Source organism: Talpa occidentalis, unplaced genomic scaffold (assembly GCF_014898055.3).
Source record: "Talpa occidentalis isolate TD23 unplaced genomic scaffold, MPIMG_talOcc4v2.1 talOcc4.12, whole genome shotgun sequence".
In the NCBI taxonomy this organism is placed as follows: Eukaryota; Metazoa; Chordata; class Mammalia; order Eulipotyphla; family Talpidae; genus Talpa; species Talpa occidentalis.
The window spans coordinates 84881837-84896483 of NW_023601212.1; the positions used below are offsets into that span (position 1 = coordinate 84881837).

General features: G+C 40.2%; 1 protein-coding gene across 1 annotated transcript in view; it reads left to right on the plus strand.

Moving 5' to 3' along the window:
• TRRAP (transformation/transcription domain associated protein) overlaps window positions 1-14647 on the plus strand; it is a 111774-nt gene that overhangs the window by 38187 nt on the left and 58940 nt on the right. The window contains 11 exon segments of the mRNA XM_054693708.1: window positions 1606-1805; window positions 6301-6456; window positions 6459-6532; window positions 6616-6676; window positions 6679-6812; window positions 7974-8181; window positions 8184-8233; window positions 8712-8873; window positions 11146-11242; window positions 12810-12931; window positions 13330-13500. Coding sequence (XP_054549683.1) covers window positions 1606-1805; window positions 6301-6456; window positions 6459-6532; window positions 6616-6676; window positions 6679-6812; window positions 7974-8181; window positions 8184-8233; window positions 8712-8873; window positions 11146-11242; window positions 12810-12931; window positions 13330-13500 — 1435 coding nt within the window.

Sequence of the window (14647 nt, forward strand, 5' to 3'; positions counted from 1 at the left end):
TGGCGCGCAGACCTCTCCTGCCGCCCACTGCTCCCCTCAGCAGTGTGCTTCGGTCCTTCTGCCTGCTCTGCTCCCCGCTCTGGCTCTGGTGAATTCTCTCACCCTCCCGCGCTTCTGACTGTACCCAGTGCTTGTATAAATAAATAAATAAATAAATAAATAAATAAATAAATAAATAAATAAATAAATAAATAAATAAATGTTTAAAAAAAACAACAACAAAAAAAACCCAGTGTCTGTGAGTCGTGTGGATAGGCATCCTCCTTCACTTTCTGCCTTCTCTGTATTCAGGGTCTGTCGTCACTGTTGCCGTAGGTTAAGTACCTTCTAGTGCCAGGTACTGCTCAAGATTGGTGTGTAAGACTAAATCCTTGCCTTCAGGGAACCTATATTTTAGTGAAGGAGCTGGACAACAGGCAAGAGGAACAAATATATATCAATATATTTCAGGTAGCAGCAAATGTTGTTTATCAGGCTAAGGGAATAACATGGGAAAAGGGCATTTTTAAAAAACAGGACAATCAGGAAAGTTCTCTCTGAGTAGGTGACATTAAATAGGGATTAGGATACCTGTTTGAAGGGAGGATATTGTGAAAATATCAAGAGAAAGTTCACATCAATCTCAGGGAATGCCTCTGGTGAGCATAACAAGAGGCCGGTGTCACTGGAGCAGATTGAGAGGGACAGATGGGTAGGGCAGGACTTGAGAGGAAGAGATGAAGACTAGATTTTGCTCTGAGTATCACAGAAGGGATGGAAAGGCTAACTTACTCTGATAGCAGGTTTTCTTGGCTTAAGTCATAGGTGCCATTGCTGTGGTGTCAGGGACATTGGGGAATAGCACTTGAGGGAGATAGTAGAAATCAGGTATCTGTTTTGGGCATTTGACCCCAGTGAAATTTCAAAAAGCATTGTCACCAGCTGGTAAGAGCTGAAAATACTGAGGTGTTTACTCAGTTTGCATTGATTAAAGATGTTGCATGTGGAAACAAAGGACATCCAGGCATGTGGAAATGAAGGACATCCATGTAGTTGGAAGCACAACCAGAGTTAGGGGGCAAAAATTAGAATGAAGCAGGTTTCTGGTCATAGAAAGAAATTTCTATTATCTGGAGCTATTAAAGATTGGAAGAAGCTAATAATTTTTAAAATACTATTGACTGTTTCTTATCCTTGTGTTTGTTATTTCCTTGACACTGCCTTCTTAGGTTTTATTTAATCTCATGTGATTAGCAGTAAATGCCTTTTCAGTTAGATTGACAAGCCTCTTTGATTCTGTACCAGTGCTGTGATTTTTTCAGCATATGTAGCTGGTGTATAGAACTTTTAAGATAGAGCTTTTTTCATCTCTTTGATCTTTGAGTTACTTCTCTTACTTATTTAATTATATTGATTTAACTATATAAGATCAAAATTAAACATCAACTTTGTTAAAATAGAAAATAATTGTGAAAATGTGGAATGTGCTACTATTTTGTAAATACCTTCAATGCACTTGAGCCTATCTGAGCAAGAAGAAAATGGACAAGCTGAAAAATAAGTTATAAGAGAATCATCAGTTCATGGGTTTGGTGTCCTTAGGATGAATTTAACTTTGTCTTTCAGCTTTACAGAAAAGACTATACCTAATGTCATCATATCACATCGCTACAAAGCCCAAGACACCCCAGCCCGGAAGACGTTTGAGCAGGCTCTGACTGGGGCTTTCATGTCTGCTGTCATTAAAGACCTCCGGCCCAGTGCCCTGCCCTTTGTGGCCAGCTTGATTCGCCACTACACCATGGTGGCAGTTGCCCAACAGTGTGGTGAGTGCAAGTGCCATGGAGGGCAAGTGAATATTACTGGATTTATTTAGGGCATTTCAAATACTTGGTTGTAGTATCTCAGAGAGACTGAATATGGATGATTTGTTTTAGGCTTTCATTTTCTAATTTTCTAATGTAATTTATTGCGTTAGTAAAGATAATTGCTGTTTCAGTGATGGATGATGTATTAACATGAAAACTTCACCACTTTTAATCTATTAAAAAAACACTCAATTTAATATTTTAACCTATTCTTTTTTTTTTTTTTAAAGAGGCACGTATTTTATTTATTTATTTGTTTGTTTATACATGCACTGGGTACAGTCAGAAGCGTGGGAGGGTGAGAGAATTCACCAGAGCCAGAGCGGGGAGCAGAACAGGCAGAAGGACCGAAGTACACTGCTGAGGGGAGCAGCGGGCGGCAGGAGAGGTCTGCGCGCCATGTGGGACCCTCCTCTGGTGGGCGGGGAGCAGCCAGGGATCGAACCGGCGCTGCAGAGGCCGCAGGGAGCTTCGCAACCCAGCGCTCAACCATTGCGCCACCGGGGAGGCCCTATTTTAACCTATTCTGAGGGGGACTAAGTGCCTTTGAACACTGTGTGTATAAACAGAGGAACAATTTATGTTTACCTCACCACTGATCTTCCCTTTTGGAGTGTTGTTTTCAAAGCCCCATCCTCCTCTCTCCACTGCAGCTAGCTCCTGGTGGTGTGCTCTGGGTCTCTGCCTGGAGTGGCTCTTGCCTTTGCTGAAGTTCTCAGGCTTTGGGTAGTAAGGGACCAATTTTGTTTGTCTCCTTTTTTTGTATTTCTAATCCATTACAGACTGAGGCTTTTGTAAAAGACAAAAATGCCATGGTACTGGCAATTGCTATATGCAAGTTTCTGAACATTACTCAATTTTTTCAACTCTTCCCAGACTATTAGCAGTTAGTTTGCAGACCAGACAGGTGTTGTCAGTAGACCACACTTGAGTAGCACTGCTCCAGTTTGTGTTCTCAAAGTTTCTCACCCTAAGATCTTCAGCAGCCTTCTCTGAAATTGCAGAACACATAGAACTTACCAGTTTTTTTACTCTTTTTGGCATGACCAGTCAGTACTATACAGTTTTAGGCTTAGATTGTTTCTCAGTCTTTCGTCTTTTAACATCTTTCCAGCACATCTGTAAGCTTCTTGATGGCTTCCGTCTCACCCAGTGCTGGGTGCTTGCAAGGCAATAATTAATAGTTGCTGGCAGACTACGCTCCACCTGGATGTGCTGGATGCTATTGCTCCTGACTGTTGTTTGTATGTCAGGAATTTCCAGAACATAATCCATGGTCCTTCCCATGGATTGTTATTTCCTGTCCCCCGTAGCTCATCTAATGCTTTTCTTTTAAAGACAATATCTTACTGGTTTTCATTTTAAACTAATATATTTTTGAGTTCTGATTAAGAAAACCTGAAAGAGTGTATAACACAAACTGTTCAGAAAAATAGCCTTAGTTTACAAATAGTCACAGTTGAACAGAAGTTGGTCTAAATTAACAGGGTTTCCTCCATTTGAATTTCATACTGTTTTTATCATTTTTTATATTTTATAATTAAGAACCATTATTTTACATCCTTGTTTATGTTTTCATAACACAGGATTTCTCCCCACGGCTGCGGTAACCTTAGTTCTCCCACCACCAAAACCCATAATCTTCCACCATGGTCCATTGTATTCTCCCTCAATCTGCTGTGTTCTCTCCCTCCTCTCCTGGATGCTGTGGTCAGCTTTCTAGGGTTGTTTTTTTGTTTTTGTTTTTAAGATTTATGTATTTATTTATACAAGCACTGGTACAGTCAGAAGCGCGGGAGGGTGAGAGGATTCACCAGAGCCAGAGTGGGGAACAGAAAAGGCAGACTGACGAAATACACTGCTGAGGGAAGCAGCGGACAAGACAGGAGAGGTCTGCGTGCCATGTGGGACCCTTGCCTGGGGCCGGGGATCAAACCGGTGCTGCAGAGGCTGCAGGCAGCTTTGCAGCCCAGCGCTCAACCGCTGCGCCACCAGGGGAGGCCCTCTAGGGTTGGTTTTTAAATTTGTCTTTGATTCTTTATTTCTTTATATTCCACATGTAAGTAAAACCGTTCTATTTCTATTTCTCCTTGTAGCTTATTTCGCTTAGAATAATCCCTTCCAATTCCATCCTTGTTGCCACAAATGGCATGAGATTATCTTTTGATTGTTGAGTAGTATTCTATTGAGTTTCTAAACTCAAAGTAAAAAATGAGATAGTGTTACAATTTGTGGAACAAGAGTGTTTGTGTAAATAAAAGTCCCCCCCCCCTTTTTTTAATATATATTTTTACATCATTTTTCATCTTTGCACAGTGTATGCATCTTCATCCTGGCTATATTCCCCATACAATTCCTACCCCACCCCCCTTATTTTGACCCCAAATCCTCCCTCCTCCCTCCCCACCCTGCCGTAGTGTGTCTCTGGTCCATAGTTGCTTGTTGATTTTGATTTTTACTTTATTATAATTAGTCTTTTTCCTGGTCCCTTATTTAGGTTTTCTAAATTCCTGCTATGAGTGAGACCATCCGGTATTTTTCTTTTTCTTTCTGGCTTATTTTGCTGAGCATGATTCCTTCCAGCTCCATCCATGTTGCTGCAAATTGCATGAGTTTAATTTTTTTGATTGCTGAGTAATATTCCATTGTGTATATGTACCACATCTTCTTGATCCAGTCATCTATTTTTGGGCATTTGGGTTGTTTCCATAGCTTAGCTGTTGTAAATAGTGCTGCTATAAACATAGGGGTGCAGGTGCCTTTTTGAATTAATGATTCTGTGTCCTCTGGGTAAATACCTAGGAGTGGAATTGCTGGATCATATGGAAGCTCCATCTTGAGCAGGTTGAGGAATCTCCACACAGTTTTCCATAGTGGTTGGACCAGTTTGCACTCCCACCAGCAGTGCGGAAGAGTTCCTTTTTCTCCACATCCTCGCCAACATTTGTTGTAGCTGGTTTTTTTAATATGTGCCTTTCTCACTGGTGTAAGATGGTGTCTCATTGTAGTTTTGATTTGCATTTCCTTGATTACAAGTTATGCTGAGCATTTTCTCATATGCCTGTTGGCCATTTGCATTTCCTCTTTGGAGAAGTTCCTTTTTAGCTCTTCTGCCCGTTTTTTGACTGGATTATTTACTTTGTTTTTTTGTGTCTCATCAGCTCTTTGTAGGTTTTGGTGATCAGTCCTTATCATTAGTGTTGTGTGCAAAAATTTTCTCCCAGTTGGTGGGTGTCTCTGTTTTGGTTACTGTCTCTTTTGCTGTACAGAAGCTCTTTAATTTGATATAGTTCCAGCTGTTTATCTTTGCCTTCGTTATGGGTGATGAGTCTTTAAAGATGTTGCTGAGGTGTATGTCATGCAGTGTTTCGCTTGTATTTCCTTCTATATATTTTATAGTTTCAGGTCTTATGTCTGGTTCTTTAATCCATTTTGAGTTGGTTTTGTGCATGGTTTGAGATAGTAGTCAAGCTTCATTTTTTGCATGTAACAACCCAGTTTTCCCAGCTCCATTTACTAAACAAACTTTCTTTGCTCCCTTGCATATTCTTTGCTCCTTTGTCAAAGATTAGTTGACCATAATTCTGTGGGTTTATTTCTGGATTTTCTTTTCGGTTCCATTGTTCTGTGTGTCTGTTCTTGTTCCAATACTATGCGGTTTTGATTATTATGGCTTTGTAGTATAGTTTGAAATCTGGACGTGTGATGCCTCCAGTCCCTTCTTTTTTATTTTTTCAGGAGAGCTTTGGCTATTCTGGGTTTTTGGTGATTCCATATGAATTCCATCAATATTTGTTCTATTTCTTTGAAGAATGTCATTGAAATTTTTATTGGAATAGCATTGAATCTGTAAATTGCTTTTGGTAGGATGGCCATTTTGATAATGTTAATTCTACCAATCTGTGAGCAGGGGATGTCTTTCCATTTCTTTGTGTCGTCTTCTATTTCTTTTAATGGTTTTTTTTTTTTTTTTTAAAGAGCCTTTTTTTAAAAAGATTTATTTATTTATACAAGCACTGGGTACAGTCAGAAGTGTGGGAGGGTGAGAGAATTCACCAGAGTGGGAGCAGAGCAGGCAGAAGGACCGAAGTACACTGCTGAGGGGAGCAGCGGGCGGCAGGAGAGGTCTGCGCGCCATGTGGTATCCTCCTCCGGTGGCCAGGGAGCAGCTGGGGATTGAACCGGCACTGCAGAAGCTGCTGGCAGCTTCGCAACCCAGTGCTCAACCGCTGCACCACCGGGGAGGCCCTTTTAATGGTGTTTTATAGTTTTCTTTGTATACGTCCTTTACCTTTTGTGTTAGGTTTATTCCCAAGTATTTGATTTTTTTTTGTTGTTTCATAATAAAAGGATGGTTTTCTTGATTTCTTCTTCATCAGATTTATTGGTTGTGTATAGGAAGGCTATGTAAATAAATTTTTAATTTTTCACATGCCTCTGCCTCTCCTTCCAGGTCCTTTCTTGCTGCCCTGCTATCAGGTGGGCAGCCAGCCCAGCACAGCCATGTTTCACAGTGAAGAAAATGGGTCGAAAGGAATGGATCCTTTGGTTCTTATTGATGCAATAGCTATTTGTATGGCATATGAAGAAAAGGAACTTTGTAAGATTGGGAGGTGGCCCTAGCTGTGATATTTGATGTTGCCAGTATCATTCTGGGCTCAAGGAGAGGGTAAGGATTGAGGAGGGTACCAGAGGGTAGTTGTTTTAGAAACTAGGAGTTTGAGAATAGCATTAACACATTATAGTTTGTGCTGGTTTTTCTCTCCAGGCATGCCAACTCCCTCTGTTTTCTTACATTGTGGAACGCTTGTGTGCCTGTTGTTATGAACAGCCTGGTATGCAAAGCTGGGTGGTGTGGTGTCCATTAAGTTCCTCATGGAGCGACTGCCTCTCACTTGGGTTCTCCAGAACCAGCAGACATTCCTCAAAGCACTTCTTTTTGTCATGATGGACTTAACAGGAGAGGTAGGTAATGGGTGGCCCAAACCTAACCATGCTCTTTCAGGTGTTGTGATGAGACAGTTTTGCACATACGTTCTCCTTGAAGCTTAGTAGCTTACATACTCAAATTTCATTACAATATCTTTAATGAAAGGACTCTTAGAGCCCTATGGGCTTTCTCCAGTTATCTGAACACCTGTCTACCTTGATAAAGAACAGCCATAGGCCAGAGTTTTCAACCCGTGCATCTGTAGAGGAGAGCACTCTCCTCATTCTTGCCAGAGGGGTATATACTTCATGTGCTACAGAAGTTTTTATAGAAGTTAGATTCTTTAAGAACCTGTAACTCAGGGCCTCCCCGGTGGCACAGCAGGTTGAGCACAGCGCTGTGAAGCTGTCCACAGCCTCTACAGCGCAGATTCAATTCCCAGCTGGCCAGGGAGATACCCACATGGCATGGCAGACCTCTCCTGTCTCGCCCACTGCTCCCCTCAGCAGTATTTTTGGTCATTCTGCTCCCTGCTCTGTCTGTTGAATCCTCTCACTTCCATACTTGTGGCCTGTACCCCTGCTCTTGTGTAAAAAAATTAATCTTTTTTTTTTAAACAAGTTTTTTTTTTTTTTTTTTTTAAGATTTATTTATTTATACAAGAACCAGGGTACAGGCTAGATGCACGGGAGGATGAGAGGATTCACCAGAGACAGAGCGGGGAACAGAACAGGCAGACTGAGGAAATACACTGCTGAGGGGAACACAGCGGGTAAGATAGGAGAGGTCTGCCGCACCATGTGGGACCCTTGCTGGCCGGCTGGGATCAAACCAGTGCTGCAGAAGCTGCGCTCAACCACTTGGGCCACCAGGGGAGGCCCTAAATAAACCTTAAAAAAAAAGAACCTGTAACTCAGAGAGATAGCTGGCAATGCTCACCGTATTCTGTTTGATAAATATAAAGCTTACCTCTAAATTCACATTTCTTTTTCTGTATGACAAAAATTACCAATAAAAGGGTGATTAAGCTATTGAAATATACACAAAGTGGATGTTATGTTATGAGGGTTTTGTTAAATGAGCTGGAATGAGGAGCACAGACCCTTGGGACAGGCAGCATTTTGTGGTGTGTATGTAGCCATGGGTGCCACTGGCAGCATCACCTGTCTCTGACTTTAGGAGTCTCTGGCCTGCAGGTCTCCAATGGGGCAGTCGCCATGGCAAAGACCACCCTGGAGCAGTTGTTGATGAGGTGTGCGACACCTTTAAAAGATGAGGAGAGAGTCGATGAAATCGTGGCCGCTCAGGAGAAGTCTTTTCACCATGTGACACATGACTTGGTTCGAGAAGTCACCTCTCCAAACTCTACTGTGAGAAAACAGGCTATGCATTCCCTGCAGGTATTGGCCAGGTCACTGGAAAAAGTGTGACAGTGATTATGGAACCCCATAAAGAGGTGAGATTTCTTTTACTAAAAGCAGGATAATTTGAACAAAATGTTTGAGACTTTTCCTTCAAATATGACTTATAGATGATATGTAGCTTGTAACTTGTATCCCTTACATAAAGTACTACTATACATACTCTTTGACCTCTAATATATAAATAACATTGTGCTTATATTAATGGCTACATTAGTAACTGTCAGTTCATTGTTAAGGTAATAGAAAGTTGGTTTCCTGGGTCTGTAGCCCAGTCTGGTGGTTTTGGTCTTGTTACTTGTTATTGAAGAGTGGTTACTCTGGAACTAATCTGACATATACAACCCCGTTTTAGCGTATGAAGCATATTTTCCTTTTCCTAGCGGAAGGACAGCAGTCATAATTTTTCATCTCATTTCTGGCTTTCAGAGTGGTAATTGTTCCAGAATATTATGACGGGTATTTGCTTTTCAAGGAGTAGCTGGTTAGTGGTGTGTCCTCCTTTCTTCTCAGGTCCTCCAGGATATGGTCCCACCTAAGAAGCATCTGCTGAGACACCAGCCTGCCAATGCACAGATTGGCCTCATGGAGGGGAACACATTCTGTACCACATTGCAGCCCAGACTTTTCACAATGGATCTTAACGTGGTGGAGCATAAGGTGTTCTACACAGAGGTAGGGGGGTGGTGGTGTGATGTGGTGTAGTATGGATGGTGGTGACGTGTGTCTGGTAATATGTCATTGTGAGCAAAGACTGGGTAGGCAGCCTTCAGAGAAAGCATGGGCAGTGACAAGCCACAGCCTGGCATTGCATTCTGTGTACGTATGTCACATTGGGATTGGTGTGAAGGTAGGCACGGGGACGGGAGATGTTCAACCAAAAGTGGGTGTTTCTGTGTTCTTGGAACTATTACGCTTCTACAGAACCTTGTTCTTCATGACCTTAAAGTTGTAAGGCTACATCATCTACGTCAATCATTCTTCATTAGCTGGTGTCCAGATTAAGACTGGCCCAGTAAACAAGTACCAGTTTATTGAATATACTGACCACTTAAATGTTCCATGCACTGCTGAGAACTAGCCCCATGTGAACGCCCTTTTGTAGCTCTGACAGCACCTCATGAAATACAGACACTGATTATTCTCATTTTGAAGATTCAGTAACGGAAACTTAGGGTTTATTATGCACGTACAGCCGTGGAGCAAATGAGCTGTACAGCTTAGGTTGGACCTACACTGTTATTTCCAAGCCTGAATCTTTTTTCTTTTTTTTTTAAAGATTTATTTTTTTATTTATACAAGAACCCGGGTACAGGCCAGAAGAGCGGGAGGGTGAGAGGATTCACCAGAGACAGGCAGGGAACAGAACACCGAGCCTGAATCTTAACCCCCACATTGTCATGCCTGATTCTCCTTTTGTTTAATTTTATCAGATTTGCCCTTTGACCCACAATAATAAGCAGTGGTGGATATCATCTTTTAAGGGTTTGTCACTAAGCTACTCAACAGTGTGGATGCTATTCGACAGCAGTGAACAGAAATTTTACTGTAGATACAGCCACATTATGAGTAGTCACTCTTAGCATGCAGTAATAGTCTGGTGATCAGTACCAAGTAAAGATTTTTATGAGGCATGAGTTATACTTCTAGAGACATTGTCAGAATAAACTGAGGCAAAAGTCAAAGGAAAGCAAATTCTTCCTGATCCACACTAAGTCTGAATTTCTGGTTATGAAAAATTTACCTCTTGATTTTTTTGAATGCTATCTTTTGCTTATATAGACGGTCACTTGATCATGTGATTTAGCTTTACTCTTTATATGTTGTTATATCCCTTGTATAAATGTTACTTTGACAAAGGTCCAGGGAAGCCCCTGGAGAATGGGAGGACAGCACTTCCTTTGATGGCTCTAGAGACAGATGTGTTTTAATCTGTGTAGAAAATTCTTCAGTGAGCTTAAGACCACAACCTGTTGAGTGACAAATCCCAGGGAATGAAATGGAAAGTTCTGCAGGTGTTGATCTGTGCTAACTGCATCAAAATTAAAGATCTTTTGAAATATACTTTTGAGTCTCCCCCAAAGATTCAGATTTAGTAGACTTGGGGTTTGACCTGTGAATCTGCCATTTGAAAGCTTCCCAGGTGATTATGATGCACAGCCGTGTTTGGAACTCTGGCATTGTAGTTATGTAGTTATCTGACACTAACTTTCTCTCTACATATAAATGGATTTAGGTATTTATATATGTGTATATGTAACTGTTTGTATGTAAGAAGAATATTTTCGAAGGTTGACAAGTAACTAACATTGGTGATTTTCTCCTGGGAGTAGAATGGGGTAGGTGGTTTGGTTTTCTATTTTTAAATCTTTTACTGGGTAAGAATCTTCTCCCCCTTCCCCCCCAAGTAGGGAGGAAAATGGTTTAAGTCTGTAGCATTTTTTCAGGATGTAAATAGAAGGGGGGAAAGTAGTAATAGAACACCATTTGTGTGCTATTTTAGAGGTTAGATATATAAATACATACTGGCATGGTAAAGTATCTGGCAGGGTAGTCCATGACTTTTTCTTTTTCTGTATTTAAACAGAAAATATTTAAAATATTTTTAAATATTAAAAAGCACTGGAAGTAACTATGAACAAGCAGGAGGTGTATTGATACCTGCTGTTACAGGATTTGCAGTTAGATAAAGCGATCCTCTGTTTAAAGAGAAGAAAATGTTATGGTATCAGCGAGAAAGTGTCTTAAGAATTTATTTCACTAATGAGGCTGAGTTTTGCTTTGGAATAAATTTAATCATATTTTGATGTTTTGTAGACTATCAGTGTCAGTTCATTGTGTTGCTGTGTGTGTGTGTGTGTGTTAAGGTTCTATGTTCTGCTTCTTACAAGGTTATTGTGTCTTCACAGTAAGAACAGGCTAATTTAAATTATTCTGTCTTTTGCAGCTGTTGAATTTGTGTGAGGCTGAAGATTCAGCTTTAACTAAGCTGCCCTGTTATAAAAGCTTGCCGTCACTTGTCCCTTTACGAATTGCAGCATTAAGTAAGTTTATAAATGTGGAATAAGTAACTGGGTACGAAAGTGAAAGGAGACCATAACCCTATTTTGTCATCTTAATTTTTCTGGCTTTTTGTGGTCATTTTAAGATGGAATCAAGAAATTATGTTTGTATGTTTATAAAATTACATAATGAGATGTCAGTGGATTGTACAGATTGCTGGGGTTTAAGTGATTTTGTATTCTCTTCTAAATTATGGATTTTAATATATAGTAAACTGTGGTTCTCTTACGAATCTAATAATTCTGTTTTAAGAAAGCTACCATACCATTCATATATTGCCACTTTGCATCAGAATCAGAATATATGTAGTAAGGTGTACTACAGCCTTCATAGACTTGATATGATTCAGAAGCACTTGAGAATCCTCTATCTAGAATTTCATTAGAACTGTTAGTTTATCATTGTTTAGTGCAAAGTTGAAGAAAATATATTAGGTCAGTACTTGCTCTTGTACTTTAAAAAGTCATTCTTTATCTTTTTCTCTTTGTTAAAAAAATAACTATCAGGGGTATTTTTAGCAAGAGACATAGTCTCTTGCTTTGTTGACTTTATACACTTAATAAAATAGCCAGGATCCTTGAAGTAGAGGTAGAGGAGCTGAGATGCAGAGCTTTAGGATGGGCTGGAAGGGTCAAGACATGCCAAGGCAGAGAGAGAGAGGTACAAAAAAGGCAGTTTGACAACCTTTTACTTCTCCGTTGAGGTTCCTTTCTTTGGGATACCTCTCCTGAATCCCCATTAGTGAGATCGGCATTATTTTTACTAGGATATGACCTTGTAATTGACATGCACAATCAAAGATGTGTCCCCTTTTTTACTAATATTTGCATTTTCAACGCCTTTAATCACTATAATTGGGAGAGATGCGTAATAAGATATGGATAGTGGAGAAAAGCTGAGTTGTGTGTCTGTTCCCTTTCATCAACCTGTCACAAGAATTTTAGGCTGTGACCTCTCTTAGTTCAGCATGCCTCTGCCTGTAGTCAACTATGCGCTCACCCTGTGAGGATTTGGGGGTGGGGAAGAGTGTCAAAGGGGCCTCTTCTCCTTTAAACTCTTCTGTCTGGATAGTGTAAGATTTATCATGGCCTATCTTGCAGTCTTTGACTTCAGTCTTGGATTATAATGAACATGGGATTAGAAGGCCATGTTTTTGGCCTTTTTGTTGATTGGTATGAGTCTTTATTTTTATTTATTTATTTTTAAAGGTTAATAGCTTTTTTTTTTTAAAGGTTTATTTATACATACAAGAACTGGGGTACAGGCCAGAGTTTTGGGGGGTGAGAGGATTCACCAGAGACAGAGTGGGGAACAGAACAGGCAGATCGACTGAAATACGCTGCGAGGGGAGCAGCAGGCGAAGTCTGCTGCACCATGTGGGTTACCTCCCCGGCCGGGGATCAAACTTGTGCTGCAGTGGCTGCAGTGAGTTTCATAGGTTGTGTCTCAACCCCTTGCGCCACCAGGGAAGCCCCAGAGTCTTTAAACAAAGAAATTGTTGATACATTTTTTTCAGATCAATAATTGTGTTAATTTCTTTCCCTAAAGATGCACTTGCTGCCTGCAATTACCTTCCTCAGTCTAGAGAGAAGATCATTGCTGCGTTGTTCAAGGCCCTTAATTCCACGAATAGTGAACTCCAGGAGGCTGGAGAAGCCTGTATGAGAAAGGTTTGTGTGGTGTGTGTATATGTGGATGTGTGTGTGTGCATGTGTGTATATATATATGCACACGTGTGTGTGTGTGTGTGTGCGTGCACTGTGTACATGCATAAATTCTACACCAAGTCCCTCCTTGTGCCTTGTGTGTATACCTTGAAGTCTCCCTGTGGTTAAAATGCACTGGACTGTAGTAATACCTGTTTCAGTCACATTGAGCCTTTTAAAATATTAAGCAGAGATAACTAATCATCTTCATTTCATCGTAAATTTCTGGAATATATGGTTAATATTTCATTTTTCTAAAAAAAGTCAATTTTGCTTTGCTGCTAGTCAATTGTGAGTTTACATCCTGTTATAAAGTATATTTTTATTATCTATTTTCCTTTGTAACCTTTCCTTTTTAATAGTTTTTAGAAGGTGCTACCATAGAAGTAGATCAAATCCACACACATATGCGACCTTTGTTGATGATGCTGGGGGATTATCGGAGCTTGACGCTGAACGTTGTAAACCGTCTGACTTCAGTCACCAGGCTCTTCCCAAATTCCTTCAATGATAAATTTTGTGACCAGATGATGGTAAGCTAAGTGCATTTAACATTTAAACATAATCTATAACGAACCTAAAAACTTAATATAAATTATTTAAGTAAGTTGTACATTTACATGGTTCAAGATGCAAAAGGTGTACAAGGTATACTGTGAAGGCTCCCTCCCATCTCATTCCTCCAGCTACTGAGTTCATCTTTTTAGAGATAGTGCTCATAGCTTTCTGTGTGTCCTTTTGGAGATGGTTTACATTACCTGGACATAAGGAAGCATAAGACACACATGTTTCTCCATTTAACATCCCATCATTTCTTAACCATATGAAAGGTGCTGCTTTTTGTAATGTGGACATGGCATAATTTAACCATTCCCCTACTGATGAAATCAATTTGTTCCCCCTATTCCCATTGTAGATAGTAATGCAGTGAAAAACTTATAAGAACTTTAGAATACCTTTGGGTTTTCAGAATTATACCAAAGAAGCAATTATACAAATTAGAGATCCATTTGACAATGTTTAACATTAAAGTATAAGCAGGTGAAGGAAAATTTCAACTGCTAAGTTTGTTTTGCAGTCTGTAAATAGAGACTTGTAAATAATTTGCAAACTTAGGACTTCATGGTATATTACTGTGAACGTATATGTATATTATGAGTTTGTTTTCAAAGTAGCCTTTGGCCATTTAGACAATTATCAATGAAAAAATGAAAAATGACCAATATACCTACTGGGAATTGATAATAATATGATTGATCTTAAAATTGTAAGTGATGGGCCTCCCTGGTGGCGCAAGGGGTTAAACACTGCACTGTGCAGCAATCTGCAGCCTCTGCAGCACCAGTTCGATCCCTGGCCTGCCAGGGAGCAACCTACATGGCACAGCAGACCTCTCAGTCTTGCCCGCTGCTCCCCTCAGCAGAGTATTTCTGTCAGTCTGCCTGTTCTGTTCCCCACTCTGTCTCTGGTGAGTCCTCTCACCCCCTGTATCGCTGGCCTGTACCCCAGCTCTTGTATGCATAAATAAATAAATCTTTAAAAAAAATTGTGATACCTTAAAGATAGAATGTAATTGGGAAATAGTTTCATATGGAATTGAATTTCCCCAATTGGAAGATTACTTCATTTTACGGTTCTAGTATATATAGCATATACACGTACCTACCAATTTACATGTGT